At 34.2% G+C, this 25642-nt stretch overlaps 2 protein-coding genes across 4 annotated transcripts in view; one reads left to right on the top strand and one right to left on the bottom strand.

Annotated features, from left to right (window-relative positions):
• Window positions 1–2529: 2529 nt before the first annotated feature.
• Mgat2 (alpha-1,6-mannosyl-glycoprotein 2-beta-N-acetylglucosaminyltransferase) overlaps window positions 2530–25642 on the bottom strand; it is a 43769-nt gene continuing 20656 nt past the window's right edge. For 2 of the 3 annotated variants that reach the window (XM_013307936.1, XM_013307935.1), the window contains exons 2-12: window positions 23242–23498; window positions 17255–17353; window positions 16613–16752; window positions 10634–10777; window positions 9800–9897; window positions 9201–9346; window positions 8573–8733; window positions 7275–7400; window positions 3933–4150; window positions 3220–3399; window positions 2530–2702 (exon numbers count right to left, since the gene is read on the bottom strand). In XM_013307936.1, coding sequence (XP_013163390.1) covers window positions 2633–2702; window positions 3220–3399; window positions 3933–4150; window positions 7275–7400; window positions 8573–8733; window positions 9201–9346; window positions 9800–9897; window positions 10634–10777; window positions 16613–16752; window positions 17255–17353; window positions 23242–23356 — 1497 coding nt within the window. In that variant the 5' untranslated portion in view covers window positions 23357–23498 and the 3' untranslated portion in view covers window positions 2530–2632. The remainder of the gene's footprint in view (window positions 2703–3219; window positions 3400–3932; window positions 4151–7274; window positions 7401–8572; window positions 8734–9200; window positions 9347–9799; window positions 9898–10633; window positions 10778–16612; window positions 16753–17254; window positions 17354–23241; window positions 23499–25642) is intronic. The other variant, XM_013307937.1, reaches the window with a different exon arrangement.
• LOC106114664 (uncharacterized) lies at window positions 11415–16398 on the top strand. The gene is made up of 8 exons (XM_013307941.1): window positions 11415–11452; window positions 11824–11969; window positions 12619–12766; window positions 13159–13260; window positions 13818–13969; window positions 14490–14561; window positions 14918–15029; window positions 16052–16398. The coding sequence occupies exons 1-8, from the start codon at window positions 11423–11425 to the stop codon at window positions 16271–16273; spliced, it is 984 nt and encodes a 327-aa protein (XP_013163395.1). The 5' UTR covers window positions 11415–11422; the 3' UTR covers window positions 16274–16398.

Here is a 25642-nt window from a genome sequence, read left to right as displayed (position 1 = left end):
CTCATAGGAAAAAAACGGAACCCTTATAGGATCACTTTGTTGTCCGTCCGTCCGTCTGTTAAGACCCTTTTTCTCAAAAAGGCGTGAAGATATCAAGCTGGAATTTATTCGGAACCCTAGGGGCGCGAGTCTGACTCGCACTTGACCAGTTTTTGTTAAAAAGGAAAAAATTCTATTTACTTATAACTCAATTGCAGATGTCAAAATTCAATTGTCAAGCCTTCGCCATTGGATGAAAATTACCGTTACCATGACAACCATCTTTGTTCCTATTGGCTTGCAATTTATGTCCCTCTCATTACAATTTTTTTCAATTTTCTCACCAACTAAGTTTAATGTCGTGAAAATATATAGACTATAGCGTGTCATAATTATAAGGCTATTTATACCAAAAAGAATTATTCAAAAATATACTGTGATTGCTAAGATTTTTCGTTATAAAAAAGTTTGTTAACGTAATATTATATTAGTATAGATATAATATTCCCGCTGAAAATCTGATTATTAAATATTACGGGTCCCTTTAATATTTTAAAATTTTTTGTGTATATTTCTCATGAGATTGTGAGTTTTGGTAGGAATTGAAATAAAAAACCATATTGTTAGGTATGTGCCTATATTATGTATTTAAATCTTTGGTTATAAAATAACACATATAGGCAACGAAGACAGAAATATCTTTTAACATAACCGGCAGAGTACACAGGTTTTGGAAAACAGCGCCATCTCTTGACAAAATACATTAAACTTAGTCTGTTTTAGTTTTTATTTAAATTGTTGTCAAAAGATGGCGCTTTATTTAATAGTCGAATATTAAACTTTTTCATTCACAAACTGCCATTTTATAAAAAAAAATTGTCAATTTTCTTTAAAATTACAATTTTCTTCGAATAAAACTTAAATTACGGTTTAAAATTATATAAAATAAATGTAAATTGTTTTAAAATAAGGTAACAAATTAATTTAAGATCTTTTAAAGAAAGAAATCACAAATTTCTTAGTTTATTCTTATATTTTTACACGACTTACAATTTTTCCGTCATTATGTAAAAACAATCAACATTATTGTATTAAAATGAGTTATATAATATCAACATATACAGCAAAAAAAAATAAAAAAATCGCCTTTTATTACAAAAAAAAAATTAAAAACGAAATACTCAAGGCAAAAAATATTCGAAAAATAATCACAATAAAAGATAAGAAAATAATTTTTACAATAAAAACTTTTTTTTTATTTTATCTTTTGAGGTATTAAATAACTAACATATAACTTGGTTATTAAAAAAAATAATAAAATATTAATACTTTTTATTACAAAATATCAACAATTACCTAAGTACTTTCGCTACTGGCAACATACAAAATGAAATATATGAAAAAAAATAACAAAGAAATGAAATTATTCACAAACCAAAGACGAAGAAAAGAAAACAAAGTTTCTGTGACATCTGTCAAAATTTCCCGCCATATTTTTTTCTTATATTTCAAATTGCATTACAAAATACGTTATTCAATTCGAGTAGTGCGTAATAAAAATATATCTTTTGGTTTAAACTAAAAATAATAGAAAAATTTCGACAAAATTCCCATATAAATGCAAATGTCTTTTATATACGATTTATTTTAAACCAATTCGTTTAATTTATACCAACTTAAGATCCTTTTACTTTAATAATAATTGTTTAAGTTTGTTCATTATATTACCAATGCCCTTTATACATGGACAGGCTATAATTCATAGCATTCTGTGCCTATTTGCGTCCAATTTAAATCACAGATTAAATATAATCTATAGAAACAAAAGATTTTATGCCAGTGACTAAAATACGATAGAAAAAAATATTCGAGATAGACTTTTCGCTACAACAGACTATAAAATTGTAATTAAACAACAAAATTAGTTAAAAGCACCTTATTATTTGGGTCGGACATTCATTTTTATGTGGTAATTATTTTTAGGTTAGTTTTACTAAGAAACGTTACATCGTATGACAAAGTTATCTGATCCGGTAAGGCACAACTAATGATGTTAATCGTCACAATATATATATATATATATATATATAAACTTAGATATAGAAAATTACTTAAAAGAAAAAGTTCCAAGACACCTACAGCCACTGAACTCTATAAATATATAGACAATTTCTTAAAAATTACAGATTTTGCTTCCTTATGATTTTAACGCAACTGATTATGTTACGTGACAGTTAATTCTATATATATATATATATATTTGTTCGAATTCACATCAACAAAATAATACCATCAGCACTAAAATGTCGAAAATAGCACAAAATAGCACGTAATATAGCCAGTCCATTTATAGGGAACAGTGGGTGCAAGCCAGAATACATATAAAACCTACTTAGGCATAAAAAATGACATAAAAGAAAAAAATGACAAATAGGATTGTAACTTTTTGACATTGATAGAGGGGCGCTAGTGAGCTGTTATAATCTTTGACGCACACCGGGTCAGATAACTTTATTTATGTTACATCGATTTTGACATTAAGCGTTATTATAGGATAGTATTGAAAAAAATAGAGCCGTTACTTTGATATTGATCTGACGTTTTTTACTTAAATAAAATGTGGTCATTTATTTGGTACAACAAAATGGCGGTACTAAGCAAAATGAATATATTTCCTCATTTGTCTGTCGACTTTAGTCATATTCGTGCAAAGTTCTTGATCCCTGAGAAATAAAATATTATATCTTACTAATATTATAAATGCGAATGTTTGGATGTATGTTAGATGATATCTCCAGAACGCCCGTATAGATTTTGATGAAATTTGACATAGATGTTGAACATAGTCTGGGAGAACACATAGGCTACTAAACACAAAGGTTTTCAAAAGATCTAGACCCCTAGAATGAAATTAAGACCCCCAAAATTATCTATACCTCCAAATAACCAAATGTAATCAAAAAACAAAATAAGCCACCAGCATCACCTGCTGATGAACTGATCAATGAGGAGGGAAAGGGGTTGGATACGAAAAAAAACATTTTTATATTGCTCTCTAGAGCCTACCCTAAGTGATATGTGATAGTGAATGCTGTTCCAGTGCAAGACTTCACACATTTGACTTTCTCAGATATGTGCAGCATCACGATATTTTCCTTCACCGTAACATAAGATAAATGTACATAAAACATTGGTATGTCGGTATTCGAACCTAGGCCGCTCTGTTTGTTTATCACTTACCTAATATCTCCCCAACCGCCATTTCCTTTGGTTAACTTCTTGTTATGTTTAGCTCCACCTGCGCTAATCGTGGCTGATACACGCGTCGGATACAAATAGGATTTAGCGTTCTGTAGTAATTTTTGTACTTTACTGATAACTGTTGACGCGTTACAGTTGGATTTCTTGTGGTGGATGCCACTGGAAAATAAAGTTTGCGTCCCGGAGGCCTAATTTAGTCCTCTTTCCCTTCCCACCATTTTTTTATAAGGAACGGATGAGAAGTGAAAGTTGATTTTCCGGATGAGAGGATGCATGGAAAGGGAAGATATTATCTTTCTGTGCATCCTCTCCTCCGTGGATTAAAGGTAGGTAACGCATATGCAAATGCGTATATCTATGGGCAACGGTCACTTCGCTATTTCAGCGATTTCAGGTGGCCGTTCGCTCGTTTGCCACTGTTAATATACATGGTTTTTAAATATGTGAAAATATGGGGGCGTTAAAAAAATATAGACAAAACAAGTTTGGGAACCACTGGTTTAGAGTAAACTATAATGAATCCAAAATGGCTGCCGCAACAAAATGTCGGTTGACTTACAATCAAATAAGAAATAAAATGATAAAATTTGACTAATATAATATTAAGCAAAAAAAAAACAAGCAGGAAAATGTAGAAATCTATACAAAGAAATGGACGTTTGTAAGTGTAGTAATATTGCAAATAGTCTTACCATTCTCCAATATGAAAGACACGAGGTCCTTTACACAGAATCACTTTGAACTTATCTCTCTTAGGTCGATTCTGGGACAAATGTAGCAAGGAATAATCCCAGTTGTAATCATCGTAAGCACAAAACTGTTCTTGCAATTCCATTATATTGTTCCATACGGTTCTATTAAATACCATCCCCATGTTATGCATACTCGAGTGCCATGGGGTAATTTCTACCTGAAATTAGGGAGAATTTCTATTATGGCAACATTTGAATGTCACTTTTGACAGGTAAGCGCGCGAAGCAAATAATGCTTTTTAGTTTAAGAATAAAACGTACATGCAATATTATTTATTATAAATGTTTTGTTTTGGCTTAAATATTTTTTTATTTAAATTTATTTACGACAAACAAAATATTTAGGTACATTGTTTAGTTTTTACTTGTTCATTTTTTTTTAGATCTACAATTTAAAGAAAGTTAAAGACTAATTAAAATTTAATTTACTATCTATATTATAATAAAATCAGTAACTTTTATGTATTTCTACTTAATTATATATACTATTAAAACATTACACATCTTCCTACTAAAATCTACCAACTGGTAGGTTAAATGTTGCCAGTTAAATATTACAAAAATCCTTCTAATTTACAAATCATAAAAACTCATGCATGCCATGCTTATACCGCCACCACATGCCAGCCATAGATTATAAAATGTGCCACAGACAAAAAAATACTTCAGAGTTTTTTTTTTCAGATTAAAATATAAAAAAAAATGTCTTAGATTTTTTCCTAAATAAATTTAATTTTTTGACATATGTAAAAATAGTAATATTAGTAAGTTTTTGTTTGTAACACTTTGTATACATGCTTTAATATGATTTTACAATCCACATTTTATGCTATTTGATATTGTCAACCAACCCGCACTTGGCCAGCGTGGTTGACTATGGCCTAATCACCCTTAACTTAGGGTAGACTCGGAGCCCCTCGGTGGGGACGTATAGTGAGCTGATGATGATATTGTTAGGAAGAAAATCCGATGTGCTAGTATGACGCAACACTAGCCTTACTAAAATGTCAACGTCTATATCCCCTCACTACATCTGACACTTGACTTTATTTGTAATTAATAAATGTCTAAAAATATATAGAAATTTAACAAATTTAATTTATTTAAATTATAATACATTTAAATTTTCCCGATTTTGGTAACTAAATTCATTATACTGGTATGCATTTCTGTCATTCAATGTCAAAAAAAAACACGATTAAACGTGAAAATTGTATGAAAATCTAGCAGTATCTTTGACTTATATAATACTAACTAGCGGACCCGACAGACGTCCTGTCTACATGTCTTTAATTTGATATAATATGAAGTTAATATTTGATGAAAATTGTGAATCTAAACCATTCCCAGATCCCCTTGAACACACACAATAAATTTCATCAAAATCGGTCCAATCGTTTGAGAGAAGTTCAGTGACATACACACTCACAGAAGAATTATATATATAAAGATTAAATCATTGATGATTACAAATCTAGCTTTTCTACAAAGATATAGATTTTAATAATACATGCGAAGCTTATAAGTATACAGCCCCTTCAATAGCGATACAGATTATATAGATTTTATAATAAAATCTCGAATAAAGCACCAATAAATCACAATATAACATAAATCTATAAAAAAAAAACTTAAGTAAAACGTAAAATTGGCTTAAAATTAAAAAAAGAAATACCGGTTATTTACCTTCTTATTTCACATCACTAAAGACGTCAACTTGACAGATGTCAAATGTTACATTGTGATATATTTCGGCGTCAGTTTTGTGACTGAATTGAAGATATATTATCTTATCTTATATCTTTAAATGAGCAATTCTTGTATATATTTATATATATAATTGGAATCTCGGAATCGGCTCCAACGATTTTCATAAAATTTAGTATATAGGCGGGTTTCGGGGGCGATAAATCTAGTTAGGAATCATTTTTAGAAAATGTCATTTTATTCGTGTTTTATCGATAATCAACTTAAACATAAACTTAACTTTTTCTATCGGTAACATCGAAAAATAATATTCATATTTCATCATTTTATTAGTAATTCCTACTTAAATATAATTTCCAAAAAACACAAGTAAAAAAAATACCGAGCAAACCTCCAGTCATCCAGGTACTTATTTTTATATCAGAAATAAGAAATTATGAAATTTTAAATAATTGATAATATAGATCACTAGCGTTTATTAAATACAAATTGAAACATATTTCTTACTATATTTTGCTTTTAACTTAAATACGCTACACTGCCTGGATTAAAAAAAAAACAACTTGTTAAATATTTACATCACGCACGTTAATGACGTTACGAAAATCGTCAAACTTATATCAAACGCTTATGTTTTATATCTTTCAATTCAGTCACATATAGCTGATTAACATTCCAGTACAGTAAGACAGTAGCAAATCACTGGCATAAAACAATAACTAGAACCAGCATATACATTCCAGCGTTAATGTACTATTCTGGGATATAAAACCAGGCATTACATAAAGATTATTTTATATACAAGAAATTTTAAAAGAGCTCACTAAATTACTAGCTTTATTGCTATTTTTCATAATTAAATTGGATAAACATAATTTTAATAGCAACACCACGTACAGGCACTCTATTGACGTAAAGATGCTTTCTCTTTCATTATCTTTGAATAGAACAGAGACAAAAAGTGTTCGTTCGATTAATTAGTCCGCTTTTTTATTTTTTAAAAAATTGACAGTTGAACGTATTCCATTTTTGAAAATAAATTGTGTTATTTTATTTATTGATAATATCAACACTACGTAATGTCAATGTTATTGACATACCGTAGGGTTGTAATCATTAAAAATAAAATTCCCCAAATATATTAATATTTGAAACAAAAATTTATAAATTAATTTTAAATGCAAATATTTCAAATTAATTTTTAACAGTAGGACATAAAGCGTCCCAAGTCTGCTAATTACAGTCTCACATTTCTTACAGTTTCCCAATTTTAGTCGTGTTGTATACATTTAATCGACGGCGGAACTCATATAAAGAATCTTTTCCCTTCCTATGTGTCCCCTCCACCATCAAATCTACTACCCCATGCCAAAAAGAAAACTAAAATTAGATTATAAGATTAAGCTTATAATTGTTAAAACTCTTAAATGCATTGTATTAAAAGCGGGCGTTATTAGCAATCTCGCTCAGGGCGGTGTTAGCAATCTCGCCCTTGGCGCTAATAGTAATCTCGCCCAGGGCGCCCAGGGCGCTAGTAAATACGTTCCTGTACATAGTGTTGCCAGTATTAAGCACCTTTTGGTTGCTGGAGTAGAGATATGGATAAACTTGGTAATTCCACTGAGTGTCTTGCATCTTGCGTCTTCTTTCCTCATTCGCCGCTCTCACTTGCTGGATGTAACTCAGGCTAAGTTGCTTCCGCTATACCATTTATATTAAAAAAAAAAAACAATAAAAAACTTCGTAAAATAACCAATATTTGGTAGTAATAAAAAAAATTGTCCAACGAAAGTCGAAGGACTTCGACGTTTTTCTCGCTTATAGAGGTTTCTCGCTCGTCAAAAATGTTCAATAAAACGATAATGGTGTATAACAAGATTGATAAATCAAATTAATTTATTTTTTGTGCTTAAATTACGAATGTTTTAGTGCCATTTTTTTAAAATTATATCCATGTTACTAAGGTAGGTAATAAAAAAAATGCAGGAATATCTTCATATTTGTGGAGTGCAGTCTTTCCCAAAGTGTGCGATAACGCCCCCTTGTGTGCGCTGCAGGTCTCAAGTTGCGGGTTATAGTAAAAGTTTCCTTTACAATTCTCCGTTAATATACATATACAGGATGTCCCAAAAGATTACATAGGAAGGGGGATGATAGGGGTGGTCACAAGGGTCACCAGAAAAATTAAATAAAAATTCCCCTCTGGGTATTAAAAAAAATAAACGAAATAATTTGGCTCATACTCATCTTTATAGCATAAGACTGCATGCATACTTAAATTACTAGTGAATTATGTATTATGAAAAAAAAACATGTAACGACTACGTGACTAAGATCTGACCCCCCCCCCCCCCGCTCCTGTGACTGACCGTAGTATTTTAAAGACTCCGCTCCCCCCTCCTAAACGGGTCACGTAGTATGGTTACGTTCCCTTACCTAAATACTATAGAAATTATATTGTTAAATGTAATTTCGTCTTTATGTTTAATCCAATAGAGTGTATTTTCCCTTATCCGTAAATATAATATGAATATTGATTCGAAATTTAAATTCTATTTTGTTAGGTTAGTATTTAAATTTAAATATCAACTTTATTCTTAAAGGAATAAAGTGCATTTTTCTTTATAGCAAATAAAAAAAATATATTGAAAAATCGATTTATTATTTGAATGATGATTTTTTTAATAAATTAAAAGCGGAATTAATAATTTAAAAATAATAAAATTTTATTGGTTATGTTGCCGTTTAAAATTAAACTTTATTTCGTACTCAATAGAGTATATATTACCCAAACTTTCATATTAAAATATTTCAAATACATATTTAGATTGTTTAAAATTAGACCTTAATCCATACAAAATAGAGTACATTACCTTATCTCCATTAGTATGATACTGGTAAGTTTTCAAATATGTTCCGAGACACAACATCTCACAATGTGGACAGCTTCTATCAGCTGTACTCCTCAGGAGATGCAGCATATGTATGAAATCTTCAGCCACATAGTGGTCTTCTTCCAAAAAGACCACCATACCTGAAAACCAGTATAAGTTGACCTGTCATATAGTACAAAATTCTTAATCACGCAGACCTATGTATACTGGTTATATCAGACAGTTTTAAAAAAAATCCTGATATTAGGAGAACCATCGTTTATTACAAATCCTTTACTAACGTAGTCCAATTTTTACTGGACACATTAAAAATATATCCAGTCTAAGTTGAACCGCCATGCCATATATTTACTATGGTATTACAGTTCAAGTTACACTTGTAAATCAAACTCTTAACCAGCTTAAAAAGAACTCTTATTTGATACATTTTCTACAATATTATAGACCAACATATATTAGTTAATAAAACCAGTTTAAGAAGAACCATTACCCCATAATGTATCTTTCGTAACACAGCACAAGTAACACTGGTGGTTATCTCTAATATAAAAAGACCTCCTATCTAGTATATTTAATTTTACAATGTAGTTCAAGAAATACTGGTTACCTGTATGCCCAGCAGTACACTGCAGCTGGTTGAATATTCTATTCGCTTTCCACCACCAATGATGTTTGGTCTGTGTGTACTTCGCCTCGCGATAGTGTCCGTGGAGATCGGGATGGTGGGCGTTGTTGCATTTCAACTTTATCGCCCTTTGAATAAAGGTCATTATTGATTGACATTTTTACTACGATTTAGATTTGGCAAATTGATATTCCAATTTGAACTCTATTTGGATAGTGATAAAGGTGATTATCGCTTACAATAATTTTAAAATGTTGGTACTATTTGAATTTCAAATTGGCGATCGACAGAAATATTAACGGAAAAAAATTTGTCAAAACCAAATTTAATTGAATTTCTTCTTTATCTTAATTTAAATAGAGTTGATTTTCGTTTCAAATGTTTCCTTAAAATTGATTCATTGGATTTAAACTTTATTTACTAAAATAATAAAGACGATTTTCCAATGAAATAATAAAATACACTTCCATTTTCAAATCACAATATTTCTCTTGTTATTTTTTTAATATTAAACTGTTATTCCACTAAATTTAATAACGAAAATTTCTATGTGCCAGTGGAAATGTAGTTTTTTTACTTACTGTTCGAGTCGTACGTCTCTCGGACAGTCGTTGGGGTCGACTCCTGGAAACTCATTTGGATGAGTTTGTATGGAAAATGGATAAAAAATTTGCATGACCTGAAAAAAAAAAAAAAATAGTTCTTAATACATCCCCACTGAGGGTCAGAGTCTACCCTAAGTGAGATTATATGATAGTGAATGCTGGTCCAGTGCAAGACTTCACACATTTGACTTTCTCAGATATGTGCAGCATCACGATGTTTTCCTTCACCGTAACAACATACGATAAATGTTAATATGTAAAAACATTGGTACATTGGATTTGAACCCAGGATCTAATTACAAGTCAAGTACTTAACTCCTAAGCCAAGGACCCAAATGTTTAGATGTATGTTTGTTAGAAGGTATCTCCCAGAACGAATGTATAGATCTCGCTGAAATTTGTCATACATAGAACATAGTCTGGAAGAACACAGTTTACAGTGGTAGAGCCCGCTTTAACATCTTCGCACGAATTGGCCTCGCTCAGTGAAATACCACGACCACACAGTTTCGTCTGATGAGTGTACGTCCCGGAGGCTTAATTTAGTCCTCTTTCCCTTCCCACACTTTTTCTCAAGGAAAGGATGGGAAGTGGAAGTGGACTTTCCGAATGAAAGAATGCTTGGGAAGGTAAGATATTTTCTTTCTGTGCATCCTCTCCTCCTTTGATTAAAGGTAGGCTTCGCGTGCAATTGCGTATGTCTATGGGCAACGGTCACTTCGCTATTTCAGCGATTTCAGATGACTGCTCGTTTGCCACCTTATAACATAAACAAAAAAACTACTAATTATTATTTTAAATATTACTTACCTTAGTAAAATCTATACTTCTTACTAAAGAGTTAATTTCTTCATCATAGTAGTCGTGAGAAAAAACTAATAAAGTTTTATCGATGTCTCTCGCTTGAGCCAAAGACACGATCAAGTGACGTAGATACGTAAGTCTAGTGTGGACCTGGAAAGTAATATTAAATTAATTTAAAAAAAAATGTATGTCTTCAGATCTCGTTCAGAGACAACCACAAGACAAGGTTCACGATCTTACTAATATTAAAAACTTGATGTCACCCGCGATTCTGTCCGCGTTGAATTAAAAAAAATAGTAGTCTATGTGTTCTTCCAGACTTTGTTCTATATGTATGACGAATTTCATCTAGATCCATGCAGTAGTTCTGGAGATATCTTCTAACAAACATCCATCTAAACATTCGCATCTTACTAATATTATAAATACGAATGTTTAGATGGATGGATGTTTGTCTCCAGAACGGCTGAATGGATCTAGATGAAATTTGTCATACATATAGAATATAGTCTGGATGAACACATAGACTACTAAGTATGGTTTTTTTTAATTCCGCGCGAACAGACTCACGGGCGATAGCTATTATACTAAAAAAATTAATCTTGTAAATTAAAAAATAAATTTGGCAGAATATTGCAACAACCATTATAAAATAAAAATTAAAAAAGTAAAAAAAGTCATCGCGATGACAAACTGTCAATGTCATTTACAATTTTTATGTTTTATATTGCATATTTTATAATTTATACACGTTTTTTTTACATTTTATCATATTTCGTAAATAAATTTAAAAAAATGGGAGAAATAAAACAAAAAGGCGAACAGGTAAGATAACATTTTTAGAAGAGTAACAAAATAATACGCTATAAAACAATCTTACTAATATTATAAATGCGAATGTTTAGATGGATGTGATATGGATGGATGTTTGAATATATCTCTAGAACAGCTGAACGGATCTCGATTATATTTTGCATACGTATAGAACATAGTCTGAAAGAACACATAGGTTACACTAATTAAGTTTTTATATATCCACGCGTAAAGAGTCGCGGGTAACAGCTAGTTTGTATTAGTAAGATTGTTATCGACATAACATTTGCAAGCCTTATTTTTCTTGTACTATGTTTGTTTTTGGACTTGGCTTACAGAATTTTTTTCCTTTGGTTAAGGTTAAAAATTATTTTTCTTTACAGAAAATTAAATATAATCGTAAAATAATAATACCTCGAAGGCAACCATCCATAGTTATACCGGAACGAGTTCCTATTTATGTAACACCAGATAAAACTACTTGTATTGAATGTGGTTGCTTCCCTAATGATCCTTATGTTAAGAACAAGTAAGTATAGTCTATTTAAGATAAGATTAATTTGACTACTGACGTGTATAAAGTATCGAATTAATGTTATATTAGGATTAATGTAGTACTTAATGGACGGTTTTTTTTATATCATAAGGTGGCAAACGAGCGAGCGGTCACCTGAAATCGCAGAAATAGCGAAGTGACCGTTGCCTATAGACATACGCAATTGCATATGCGTTGCCTACCTTTAATCGACGGAGGAGAGGATGCACAGAAATATTTTCCCTTTCCATGCATCCTCTCATCCGGAAAGTCCACTTCCACTTCCCATCCTTTCCTTATAAGAAAAAGGGTGGGAAGGAAAGAGGACTAATTTTGGCCTCCGGGACGCACACTCATCAGACGAAACGCGGAATTGCTTCCACTTCAAGCCTGTCTTCTGTGTGGTTGTGGTATTTCACCGGGCGAGCCGGGCCGATTCGTGCGAAGATGTTAAAGCGGGCTCTACCACTGTTAAAAAAGGTTGTCATAGTGTCGGACCACGCAACGAATAACTGTGAACTATCGAGAATCGGTCTTGTAATATTAACTTTTCACTTTTCGGGAGACGTGATATGTTCGAGTCGCCTAACCGCGTTTTTCTAACGGATTTTCACACATCTTTTTTTAAATTTATTTATTTCAGGAAATTACTACCATGTTTGAAATCTCCTTTAACATTATACGAATTATCAGCCAAAGTCGTTGATGATTTACATTTCCCTGACGCGTTCACATGGACTGCAGAAAATGTTGCTGACTGGATTTCAGATATAGGCTTACCACAGTATAGAGTAAGTTGTAAAAATAGATTAGTGACTCTTTGACTTTTAAGTGACAGCTGTCATGTGCATTATATGTCAAATAAAGACGAACAATTGCCTAGTCCTTTTCATCATCAGCTCATTGTACGTCCTAACAGCGGGAAGAGAATACCCTAAGTGATATGTGATAGTGAATGATGGTCCAGTGCAAGACTTCACACATTTGACTTTCTCAGATATGTGCAGCATCACGATGTTTTCATTCATCGTAACATAAGATAAATGTACATATGTAGATAGGAAAACACGTAGGATCTGAAGATTACAAATCATTTTGGAAATAGACAAAAACTTTATCCTCCAAGAACCATATTTCTAGGCTATATTTAGACTGTCTTTTACCAGTTTATTTTGCTTTCCAGGAATGTATATTGGTTAATGATATAAACGGCCTCCGTCTTTTAATGCTTGAAGACCCTTCAAAATTACCTCTTATGAATATACGCGATTTCGAACACATAAAGGTAAGACATAAATTGGCGGGTAAAGGCCAAAGAGTATGCAACGTCATAGAGTATGTAACGTCATAGAGTATGTAACGTCATACATTATGTGACGTCATAGAGTATGTAACGTCATACATTATGTGACGTCATAGAGTATGTACCGTCATAGAGTATGTAACGTCATACATTATGTGACTTCATAGAGTATGTAACGTCATAGAGTATGTAACGTCATACATTATGTGACGTCATAGAGTATATAACCTTGGTAGAAATGGTCAAAGATTATACTAAGATTAAAGGCTGACAAACTTATAGGTCTCTAGTTGTTGGCCCGCGACTCAAAAAAAACTTTATTAGTAGTCTATGTGTTCTTCCTGACTATGTTCTACATCTATGACAAATTTCATTGAGATCCATACAGTCGTTCTGGAGATACCTTCAAACAAACATCCATCCATCCATCCATACAAATAATATTAGTAAATAGAGAATAGACTACATTTGAAGATGTTTAAGCCCCTTAGATGTTTGATATATTATTGTGTCAATATAAAATGAACCATATTTTCTAGATTATAACGTCGAAAGTACGTCAACTTTACAGCACTGAGTTTATAAGATTTGCTCGTAGTATCGGACTACCACCAAGGAAACCACTAACTCATTGTACGTGGTTCAAATCTAGGACTGGTCCTAGTTGGGGTATTAGAAAGAATTGGACGAGGTAAGATGTTGTCTCTGTCGCGCTACCGGCTTTTGTATATATCCGTCTCGCTTACACGTCATATACACGTTCACAGAAGACATGTTTTGTCTCCGTCGCACTGCCTGATTTTGTAATACATCTGTCTCGCTTACACGTAATCTACAAAGTCAACAAGTTCACCGAACACATGTTTTTTCTCTGTCAAACTACCTGCTTTTATATATATCTGTCTCGCTTACATGTCATTTACAAAGTTAAGACGCGTTTACAGAGAACATGTTTTGTCTCTTTCGCGCTTCTAGCTTTTGTATACATATGTCACGCTCACGCGTCATACAAAGTTAACTCTTATGTTCACAGAAGGCATGTTCTTTCACTGTCGCACTTCTAGCTTTTGTATATGTTCATCTCAGTCTTTATACGTCAGTATTCGTTATTACCAAGACGTTCTATCTCTATCGCACCATTGCCTTGTTTATATTTCTGTCTCGCGTCATAGAGTAGAGAATGTTATACGTCATAGAGTAATATATTACAGATGCGACATTTTACGTTGGATGAAAATAATTATGCCGGAACCTATTTATTTGGATCATTGGGATTTAGTATGGTATGTATGTTATTATTATTAATTATTTCATACATAAAAGATTTAATTTGGTTACTTCATAAGAAAACGGAACCCTTATAGCATCACTTTGTTGTCCTTCAATCCGTCTGTCAATATTAAGCTGAAATTTATATCAAATACTCAAGTCTGCGGTCGCTAGGTGAAAAAATAAAACTAAAACCGTTTATGTCGCAAATTTACGCAAATTTTCGACATTCGCAAATCAAAACCTACAGGTTACTTCCCGTGAACTTAGAATCTTGAAATTTGGCACGAAGCAACATCGTAAAGCACAGATAAAGGAAAAATTACGAAAACCGTAAATTTTTAGTTTCATCTTATAATTTTTTTTTTAGGTATCAAAAACCGGATTTTCCAAAAGTTAAATTCGGCAGAGTACATATACCTAGACGTATTACATATATACCTCATTATATACCTAAAAGTGAGAAGACGACAGAAAGATTGGTGAGTTTAAATCGCGGTTTCACTAGACTAGGTTTTAACAGTGGTAGAGTCCGCTTTAACATGTTCGCACGAATTGTCACGGCTCGCTCAGTGAAATACCACGACCACACAGAAGACACGCCTCAAGTGCGAAGTAATTCCAACTACAGTCTGATGAGTGTGCGTCCCGGAGGCCTAAATAAGTCCTCTTTCCCTTCCCACACTTTTTCTTATAAGGAAAGGATGGGAAGTGGAAGTGGACTTTCCGGATGAGAGGATGCATGGGAAGGGTAAATTCTTTCTGTGCATCCTCTCCTCCGTCGATTGAAGGTAGGCAACGCATATGCAATTGCGTATGTCTATGGGTAACGGTCACTTCGCTATTTCAGCGATTTTAGGTGACCGCTCGCTCGTTTGCCACTTTATGATATAAAAAAAACTTCGTCATTTTATAATCTGTCTAGACAGATTATCAACTTGAAGTATTTTTACGACTTTAAGTCCACACTAAGCCTCAAAGATGTTACGCCTGACTGATAAACTATTGTTTAAACCAGTGGTTCCCAAACTTATTTTGTCTACTTCCCACTTTCAGAATAAATATTTTTTAGCGCCCTCATATTTTCACATATATAAAAACCACTATAACTTCAAATTAAATTAATTATTGTGACCTATATATGTATATTAACGGAGAATTCTAAACGAAACTTTTACTATAACCCGCAACTTGACACCTGCAGCGCACACAAGGGGGCGTTATCGCACACTTTGGGAAAGACTGGTTTAATCTATCGTACTAATATTATAAATGCGAATGTTAGGATGGATGTTTGTTAGAAGGTATCTCCAGAACGGTTCAACGGATTTTGATGAAATTTGTCATAGAGGTAGAACATAGTCTGGAAGAACATATAGACTACTAATTTTCTTTTGATTCGGACAGAGTTGCGGGCTAGTGTTAATAATCCGTTCTGTAGATACCTTCTAACATTCATCTAAACATTCGCATTTATAATATTAGTAAGATTATTTTCTTCCAGGTGAAAAGGAAATTCCGTCTTCTAACCGGTCTATCAGAGTCCCAACAGAAGATTTGGGTAGAAGATACGACACCAAAAGTGAAGAAGACCAAAAAAGTACAGATAAAAACTTTCCAAGTATCTGATAGTTTGTTGCCTAAGAAGATTAACTTAGCTGGTCTAACTGGAAGAAATTTAATACTGGCTAGACGGAAATTACCAAAGACTAAGTTCATGCCTTGAATCATCATCATCAGGTGTGGTACGTCTCCACTGAAGGTCTCGGAGCGTACCCTAAGTTATTCACTAGACCATAGTCTCATGCCTTGAATAAAATGTTTGAATCCCAATAGTGTTTTATTATACAGGATGTCCTAGAACCTATACAAAGAAGTACCACAAATTCTTTGATGGCAAATCTAACGATTTACCTATATCTAAAATTGCGTAGTATTTCTTTATAACAGAAGAGGGCAGCGGGAACACCGAAGTGTTCAACGGCGCCCATGGACATCAATACCAGAGGAACAGCAGATGCGTTGCCGGCCTTTGAGATGGTGGATGGTGGAACCTTAAAAATACCTGAATAGCAATGATAATGGTGTCATTCTGGACTGGACCGAATATATCTTCATTGTATATAGTCTGAGCTTCATTATATCTGTGGATAGCACGTCGGATGTCTGACACGTTCTTTGGATTTGCTTTCTCAGTTGAATTAACTGGAACATAAAATTTTAGTTTAAAATTATCAACATCAGCTCACTATACATCCCTACTGAGGGTCTCAGAGTCTACCCTTTTTTTTTCAGAGGGGAATGCTTTATGCATACTCCGCACCCCCGAGGCCTTCCCCCTCGCGTTACTTATGTGGGATTCTCTTCCGGATAGCATACCCACTAAACCCCTCTGTTCCTCAAACGCATCATGGCGAGCCCACGGCGTCTCAGAGTGTACCCTAAGTGAGAGTATGTGATAGTGAATGCTGGTCCAGTGCAAGACTTGACACATATGTTTGAGTTTGTCAGATATGTGCAGCATCACGATGTTTTCCTTCACAGTAACCGCGGATTGGTATAGCGGGATTCGAACCCAGGACATGCATAACAAGTCTGAACCATCTCTATAAGTTTAATTAGAAAATTTAAAAGGCAACCAATATATGGCGCGATTTCAAATCAGTCGTGTTTTAAGTAGAGTTAAGTTATTCCGTTTATAACTTACCTGTAATATTCTTGTTATGTACAGTGAGGTATTTATGAAGCTCAGGTGGCACCAGTGCTAGCACTTGTTCTGATGTATCATTCAAGTTCATCAGCTCATCTGAAACAATACAACTTAATAATATTATAAATGCGAATGTTTAGGTGTATGTTAGAAGGTATCTCCAGAACAGCTGCACTAAACAAGCGACGGGACGCGTCCGCGAAATAATACCAGTAGCACTCATCCTGATGAAATGGGCACGAAACTAGTCGGTGGCCACCGGACGAATGTACAGTCAGCGTCATATAGATCGTAACAGACAAGATATGCAAATATATAGGTACACCGAAAGTAATCAATTATATCGGTACAACAAAAGTCCTCAAATTAATAAATACATTCACCCTGCTCAAATACATCGGTACATACACAGCGTCAAATATATGAGTACATGCAAGATGCCCATAAATATCGTAGCAGCCACAGCGTCATAAGTAACGAAGCAGTCAAGGTGTGCAAAAATATCGTAACATTTGACAAAATTGAACTCTATCTCTATATACTTGTGATACAAGTCCGTCTAACTGCACTACGATGACACATCGAAATACATGTGCAAGCGACAAATTAATTCGGGTCTATTGAAGAAGCAATTTCGACGTATTACAATGATAAAATAAACATTACGTTACTACGAGGGTAGTATATACACGACATAGACAAATATTGTCATGATTTCGACCAAAAACAATAATGAAATGCATTTTTAAGACTGTCTTCGACCTATGGTTGATAAATAGTATGTAGATCGAGAATAGCATTCGGCGATGTTAATCTCGGTGAATCTTCAAGAATATAGCTACAGTCACCTGCAATAAAGTGTAAGTAGTGTCGAACGAATAGCGGCGGTTGTATAGAGTATATAAAGGGAGTAATGGCAATCACTCGGTCAGTCGATTTGAGACCGTCGAGCCGGCAAGTCGTGTCGGTACGTGATCAAGGCAAATATAGAGCAACGAAAGAAGAAGAAGAAGAAGAAGAAGAAGAAGAAGAAGAAGAAGAAGAAGAAGAAGAAGAAGAAGAAGAAGAAGAAGAAGAAGAAGAAGAAGAAGAAGAAGAAGAAGAAGAAGAAGAAGAAGAAGAAGAAACTATTTTGGGCACTTATTGTGAAGATTCGTTTGGCTAAGCCAAATAAAAGTTCATAGTCTCTGCCTACCCCTATATGTAACAGGCGTGTTATAGGCTATATGTAACTTAATCGAATCGAAAGTTAAAGTTAAGATTTTCATCCGAAAAAATGTATCCCTTACTTCAGTGGTTTCATGCAAAGTGACAAATGAAACAGAAGTAGTTTATTCCAAATTGTATCACAAGTGTATAGAGATAGAGTTCGATTTTGTCAAATGTTACGATATTTTTGCACACCTTGACTGCTTCGTTATTTATGACGCTGTGCCTGCTACGATATTTATGGGCTCCTTGCATGTACCCATATATTTGACGCTGTGTATGTACCGATGTATTTGAGCAAGGTGAATATATCTATTAATTTGAGGACTTTTGTTGTACCGATATAATTGATTACTTTTGGTGTACCTATATATTTGCATATCTTGTCTGTTACGATCTATATGACGCTGACTGTACATCAGTGTTTAACAGTGGTAGAGCCCGCTTTTACATCTTCGCACGCATTGGCACGGCTCGCCCGGTGAAATACCACGACCACACAGAAGACAGGCGTGAAGTGGAAGCAATTCCGCGTTTCGTCTGATGAGTGTGCGTCCCGGAGGCCAAAATTAGTCCTCTTTCCCTTCCCGTCATATTTCTTATAAGGAAAGGATGGGAAGTGAAAGAGGTCTTTCCGGATGAGAGGATGCATGGAAAAAGAAAATATTTTCTTTCTGTGCATCCTCTCCTCCGTCGACTAAAGGTAGGCAACGCTTATGCAATTGCGTAAGTCTATGGGCAACGGTCACTTCGCTATTTCAGCGATTTCAGGTGGCCGCTCGCTCGTTTGCCACCTTGTGATATAAAAAAAAAGTGTTTAGCCGTTTTTATATCAGTTTAATATAATGTATCACGAAAGTTTGAATAATTGCATAGATCTTGTTGAAATTTGTCATTGATGTAGAACATAGTCTGGAACAACAAAGACTACTAATTATGATTTTTTTAATTCCACGCAGACGAGGACGCGGTCGACAGCTAGTATAAAATATGCATATATAATATGTATGTTCACGACTCATCAAAAAGACAGTAATCCAATAAAAGCTATAATATTCAATGCTATATGCTATAACACCATGAAATCTTACTAATATTATAAATGCGAATGTTTAGATGGATGTTTGTTTGAATTACTCCAGAACAGCTGATCGAATCTCTATGAAATTTGGCATACATATAGAACATAGTATAGAAGGACACATAGGTTACTTTTTATATTTTGTTTTTTAATTGCCTACGAGAAAAATGTATAGCATAGCTTACTGTGTACTTTTATCTTAATTCGTTTATTACGTATTTATTATTTAAACTATTGATACTTGAGCTCAAGAATAATTTAAATGACACTTGTATATCGTTGTCTCTTTTCTATCAAAGAGAATAAAAGAGATGGCAAAAGCATCGAGTTATACGATGAGAAATTTCCTGTTTATCACAATGATTTCAAGAAAATAACTATGAAATACGGAATGAGTAAACAAAATATTGTTATTCGTAACTTCGTATGCATGCATTAAATGGACTGGCTATACGACGTGATATTTTGTGCGTATTTGATTTTCTCATCGTTTGCATAATGTTTAAAGCTTAAGCCTTTAACTGGTAGAAGCATTTTTGTGTCTCGGAAAAATAAATCGTTTTTTTTGGTTTATTGTAGGTACTTTAATCACTTTTATTAAGGAAAAAAAATCATATTTATTGGAAAAAAAACATGGTGGCAATATCCTTGCCAACACCAGTATGAGCTCTGTTAAATTCTGTTCATGGATTTTCCTCTTGCAGTTGGTGAAATGATTTAAAACATGTTTTAAAGTATTTGTGTTACAAAGTGGAAAAAATTATAAAAATGTTGGTGGCACATATTGCCACCACCAGTAAAAGGGTTAACAAAAGCCGGATAACCAAGAGACCGTTAATATTGGCCGGACACGCAATCAAAAAGCCATGTCCGGATAAATCCGGACGCTTTCAACGATAGGTGGAATGGATTCGAAATATTAATATAGATACTCGTAGTATTAACTCTCACGTAACACCAACAGGAGTGTCGGTGGCTCAGTGGTCAAGCACTTGACTTGCAATCTGCCGGTCCTGGGTTCGAATCCCGCCATGTACCAATGTGTTTTTCCATTTCCGATTTACATATGTACATTTATCCGACGTTCTTACAATGAAGGAAAACATCGTGATGCAACCTGCACATATCTGAGAAGAAATTCAAAAGATATGTGTAAAGTCAACCCGCATTTGGCCAGCGTGGATGACTATGGCCTAATCACCCTTAACTTAGGGTAGGCTCCGAGCCCCTCGATGATGAACATCAACAGACGCGTTAATCCGACACTATGACAACCGTCCATTAAGTACAACATTAATCGTCATACAAAATTAATTCGATACTTCATAAGCGTCAGTTGTCTATCTATCTTAAAAAGACTCTATATTTCAATATGTCACGATACATAGATACGAGTAAGATATACATATGAAACAAAGGCCCATAACTGTCTATCAAAATTATCAACTAAATCTTAACAACATTGATACGATTAGACATAGAGATAGATAAAAAAAATAAATCCTATTGTAAAAACCCATCTTCTTATAGATAAGATAATTTCTACACGACGTACGAAGTCGACGCGAGGAATTAAAAACAATTTTAATCCTTGCTTATACTAATATTAGATGTCGCCCGCGACTACGATCGTGCGGAATTAAAAAAAAAAAACTATTAGTCGCAGCGTAATGTTATATAGCCTAAAGCCTTCCTCTATAAATGGACTATACAACAAAAAAATAATTTTTCAAATCGGACCAGTAGTTCCTGAGATTAGCGCGTTTAAACAGACAAACTCTTTCGTAGACGTAAGTTTGTCTCGCTTTCACGCTAAAACTACTGAACCGTTTTAAATGAAATTTGGTACTCAGATAATTTACAGCCTAAGGAAGGACATAGGATACTTTTAAATACGAAACAAAGGCTGACAAAAACATTTACAGCTCACTATACATCCCCAGGTCTCGGAGTCTACCCTAAGTTAGACTAGGTGATAGTGAATGCTGGTCCAGTGCAGGACTTCACACATTCTGTAGATACCTTCTAACAAACATCTAAACATTCGCATTTATAATATTAGTAAGATTATTATTGTATGTATATCAACAGTGTAACCCCACGCTTATATTCATAGCGGTATTCCTGCATAATTTAGACCGTTATTTATGCGAAACCAGATATTTTTGTGTCTCAAAACATCGTAATAAAATATAACATATTTTATTGTAAAATGCATTTTAGTAACAAAAAACACAGCTAAGAATATTAGGAGTTTCATCTTACTAATATTATAAACTAGCTGTCGCCCACGACTCCGTCCGCGTGAATATATAAAAAAACTTAATTAGTGTAGCCTATGTGTTCTTTCAGACTATGTTCTATACGTATGCCAAATTTAATCGAGATCCGGTCAGCCGTTCTAGAGATATCTTCAAACACCGATACATCCATCCACATCACATCCATCTAAACATTCGCATTTATAATATTAGTAAGTTAAATAATAAGCAACTCTTCAAGGCATAAATTCGAAAAAAAATGAATAAATAGTATCCTATGTCCGTCTCCTGGCTCTAAGCTACTTCCTCACCAATTTTCAGGCATATCGGTAAAGCCGTCCTTGAGTTATAAATAGAGTAACTAACACGATTTTCTTTTATATATATAAGATGTGAAAGTTTAGATGGATGTTTGTTAGAAGGTATCTCCAGCATATAGGGTTCCCAAGTCGGCAAACAGACCAGCCAATTGGCCGGACATTTGGGTAGAAAGGCCGGCCACTCTTTATTCCACCGGCCACTGTTATATACGAATTGTTAAAAGCTTAACAAAATCCGGACAACCCAGTCGTCGTTTATGTTGGCCGAATATGCAATCAAAAAGCTTGTGTCCGGCTTTATCAAGACACCTTTTTTTATATCATAGTGTGGCAAACGAGCGAGCGGCCACCTGAAATCGCTGAAATAGCGAAGTGACCGTTGCCCAAAGTCATACGCAATTGCACATGCGTTGCCTACTTTTAATCGACGGAGGAGATGCACAGAAAGATAATATTTTCCCTTTCCATGCATCCTCTCATCCGGAAAGTCCACTACCACTTCCCATCCTTTCTTTATAAGAAAAAGGGTGGGAATGGAAATATATAGTCTGGAAGAACACATAGGCTAATTTTTTTTTTATTCCGCGCGGACGGAGTCGCGGGCGAGAGCCATCTTGTTTGAGTAATGAAATGAAAAAGTGGTTTATATATTATCAATTTCCTGCAGACAATAGCATACTGATAATAAAAATATTTATAAATAAAATTATCTTACAGTAGCTATCGCCCGCGACTCCGTCCATACGGAAAAAAGTCCAATGTGTTGTCCCAGACTATGTTTTACATCTATGACAAATTTCATTAGAATACGTTCAGCCGTTTTGGAGATAAACTCAAACAAGCATCCATCTAAACATTCGCATTTATAATATTAGTAAAATATAGTCAGGCTAGAGTTTGCCGGCGACTCTGTCCACGTCGAACTAAAAAGAAATTAGAATCCTATGTGTTCTTCCACACTATCTTACATATGGATGGATGGATGTTTTTTTGAAGGTATCTAAAAAACAACCTAACGGATCTCAATTAAATTTGTCATACATATAGAACATAGTCTGGAAGAACACATAGACTATTTTTTTTAAGACGTTAGGTGCGCGCTGTCATACTTACCACCATCTCTATCGATGACACCATTTGATGCGGACAACATAATCTGAATCCATAAACATAAAAGGCCCAATATGACAACCACACGTAGAACCGAGGCATACTTTAGCCTTGGCATCGTTAAACATTTCAAACAAGAAGCATGGTAACGCTCGCTAAATGCTATGTTAATGCTCGTCCGCTAGATGGCGTTGTATCATTATTACATACGAAAACGTCATAATCAACGTGTTCTTCCTTGCGTGCAGACGTGTTGATATCTGTAACAAAAAATATATTTTTGAGCTAGAAAATTAAATAATTATAATCATACTGTTATCGTTACATAACCAGGCTTTTTTTATAACAGAAGGTGGCAAACGAGCGAGCGGCCAAATAAAATCGCTAAAATAGCGAAGTGACCGTTGCCCATAAACATACGCAATTGCATACGCGTTGCCTACCTTTAAACGACGGAGGTTGCGCAGAAAGAAAATATTTATCCTTCCATGCATCCTCTCATCCGGAAAGTCCACTTCCACTTCCCATCCTTTACTTATCAGAAAAAGGGTGGGAAGGGAAAGGTTTTACCCTGTAGATTTTGATTTCCTTGCGAGTGTTCATTATATAAAAAGTGTATCCCTTGTTTGGTTTGTCTAAGAAGTTCGATTTTCACAACACCAAGGGACAGTTAACCTGGGTATTTCCCAGCTTGATACCTTCATGCGTTCCTGAGAAAAAGGGTATTGACAGACAGATTAACGGACAAAAAATTGATCCTGTAAGGGTTCATTTTTCCTAGGCACCGACGCTCTGTCTAAAGTCTAGAACACATAGGCTACTAATTAAAATTTAATTCCGCGCGAACAGAGTCGCGGTCTAGCGTTTATCAAAGTACAAAATTCTTAAAATATTTAACTCATTTGTTGATAACTGTACATCAGTGTTTAAAGGTTTTAAAAACCGGTTATCGGTAAGTGAAAATCGGTAATAGGTCAATGCATTCTACCGGTTTTTATTTGGCGAACTTTTTCTTTTAAAATGTCTTCACGAACATATCTTACGCGCTTAAAATAAATAGAATTAAATTCACTTTCCACTAAGTATCGAATCTTACAGGAAACAGTCATAGAATCTTCAGACACAAGGCAACGTTAACGTTAAACTTATCTTACTAATATTATAAATGCGAATGTTTAGATGTATGTTAAAAGGTATCTCCAGAACGGCTGCATGGATCTTGTTGAAATTTGTCATAGATGTATAACATAGTCTGGAAGAACACATAGGATATTTTATTTAATCAATAGCCATCGCCTGCGATGTCGCCCGCACGGAATTAAAAGTAATCTGTGTTCTTCCAGGCTATGTTCTATATCTTTATATATATAATACTTCTGTGAGTGTGTATGTCACTGAACTTCTCTCAAACGACTGGAGCGATTTGATGAAATTTTTTGTGTGTGTTCAATCGGATCTGGGAATGGTTTACATTCTCAATTTTCATCAAATATTAAATTCATATTAATTAATTCAAATTAAAGACGTGTAGACAGGACATGGTCTGTCGGGTCCGCTAGTCTATGATAAATTTCATCAAGATCCATTCAGCAGTTCTGAAGATATCTTCTAACATACATCTAAACATTCGCATTTATAATATTAGTATGAAAGCGGGCGTCAATTAGTTCAACGTTATTCCGCAATATAGAGGACAGGTCTAATAACAACGATGTAGCGGAAATTATTAAACAAGTTCTGATATTGAATTTCAACACCAATCGTTTCCATATCTACATTGTTAAAACAAACGTATAACTCAATTTAATTAGAGCGTCGGTGGCTCAGTGGTCAAGCACTCGACTTGCAATCTGCAGGTCCTGGGTTCGAATCACGACATGTACCAATGTGTATCGATTTCCGATTGTGTTAGTTACACTATTTATAACTCAAGAACGGCTTTACCGATATGCCTGAAAATTGGTGAGGAGGTAGCTAAGAGCCAGGAGACGGACATAGGATACTATTCATTCTTTTTTTTTTACGCCATGAAGAGCTTTTTATTTAATTTACTAATATTATAAATGCGAATGTTTAGATGGATGTGATATAGATGGATCGATGGGTGTTCGAAGATATCTCTAGAACGGCTGAACAGATCTCGATTAAATTTGGCATACGTATAGAACATAGTCTGAAAGAACACATAGGCTACACTAATTAAGTTTTTTCATTAGACATTACTAGCTGTCGCACGCGGAAGGAGTCGCGGGCGACAGCTAGTAATGTCTAAAACTACAAACAATCCATCTAAACATTCGCATTTATAATTTTAATAAGATAATTAATATTTCATAGAAACAACGTAAACAATTTATACTATTCAACATTGAAATGAGCGCATATATGCGCATTAAAAATAACA

This window comes from Papilio xuthus, unplaced genomic scaffold, assembly GCF_000836235.2.
Source record: "Papilio xuthus unplaced genomic scaffold, Pxut_1.1 DF828037.1, whole genome shotgun sequence".
NCBI classification, from domain to species: Eukaryota; Metazoa; Arthropoda; class Insecta; order Lepidoptera; family Papilionidae; genus Papilio; species Papilio xuthus.
The sequence above is the reverse complement of the archived record's forward strand: the minus strand, read 5'-3'. Positions and strand labels throughout refer to the sequence as shown.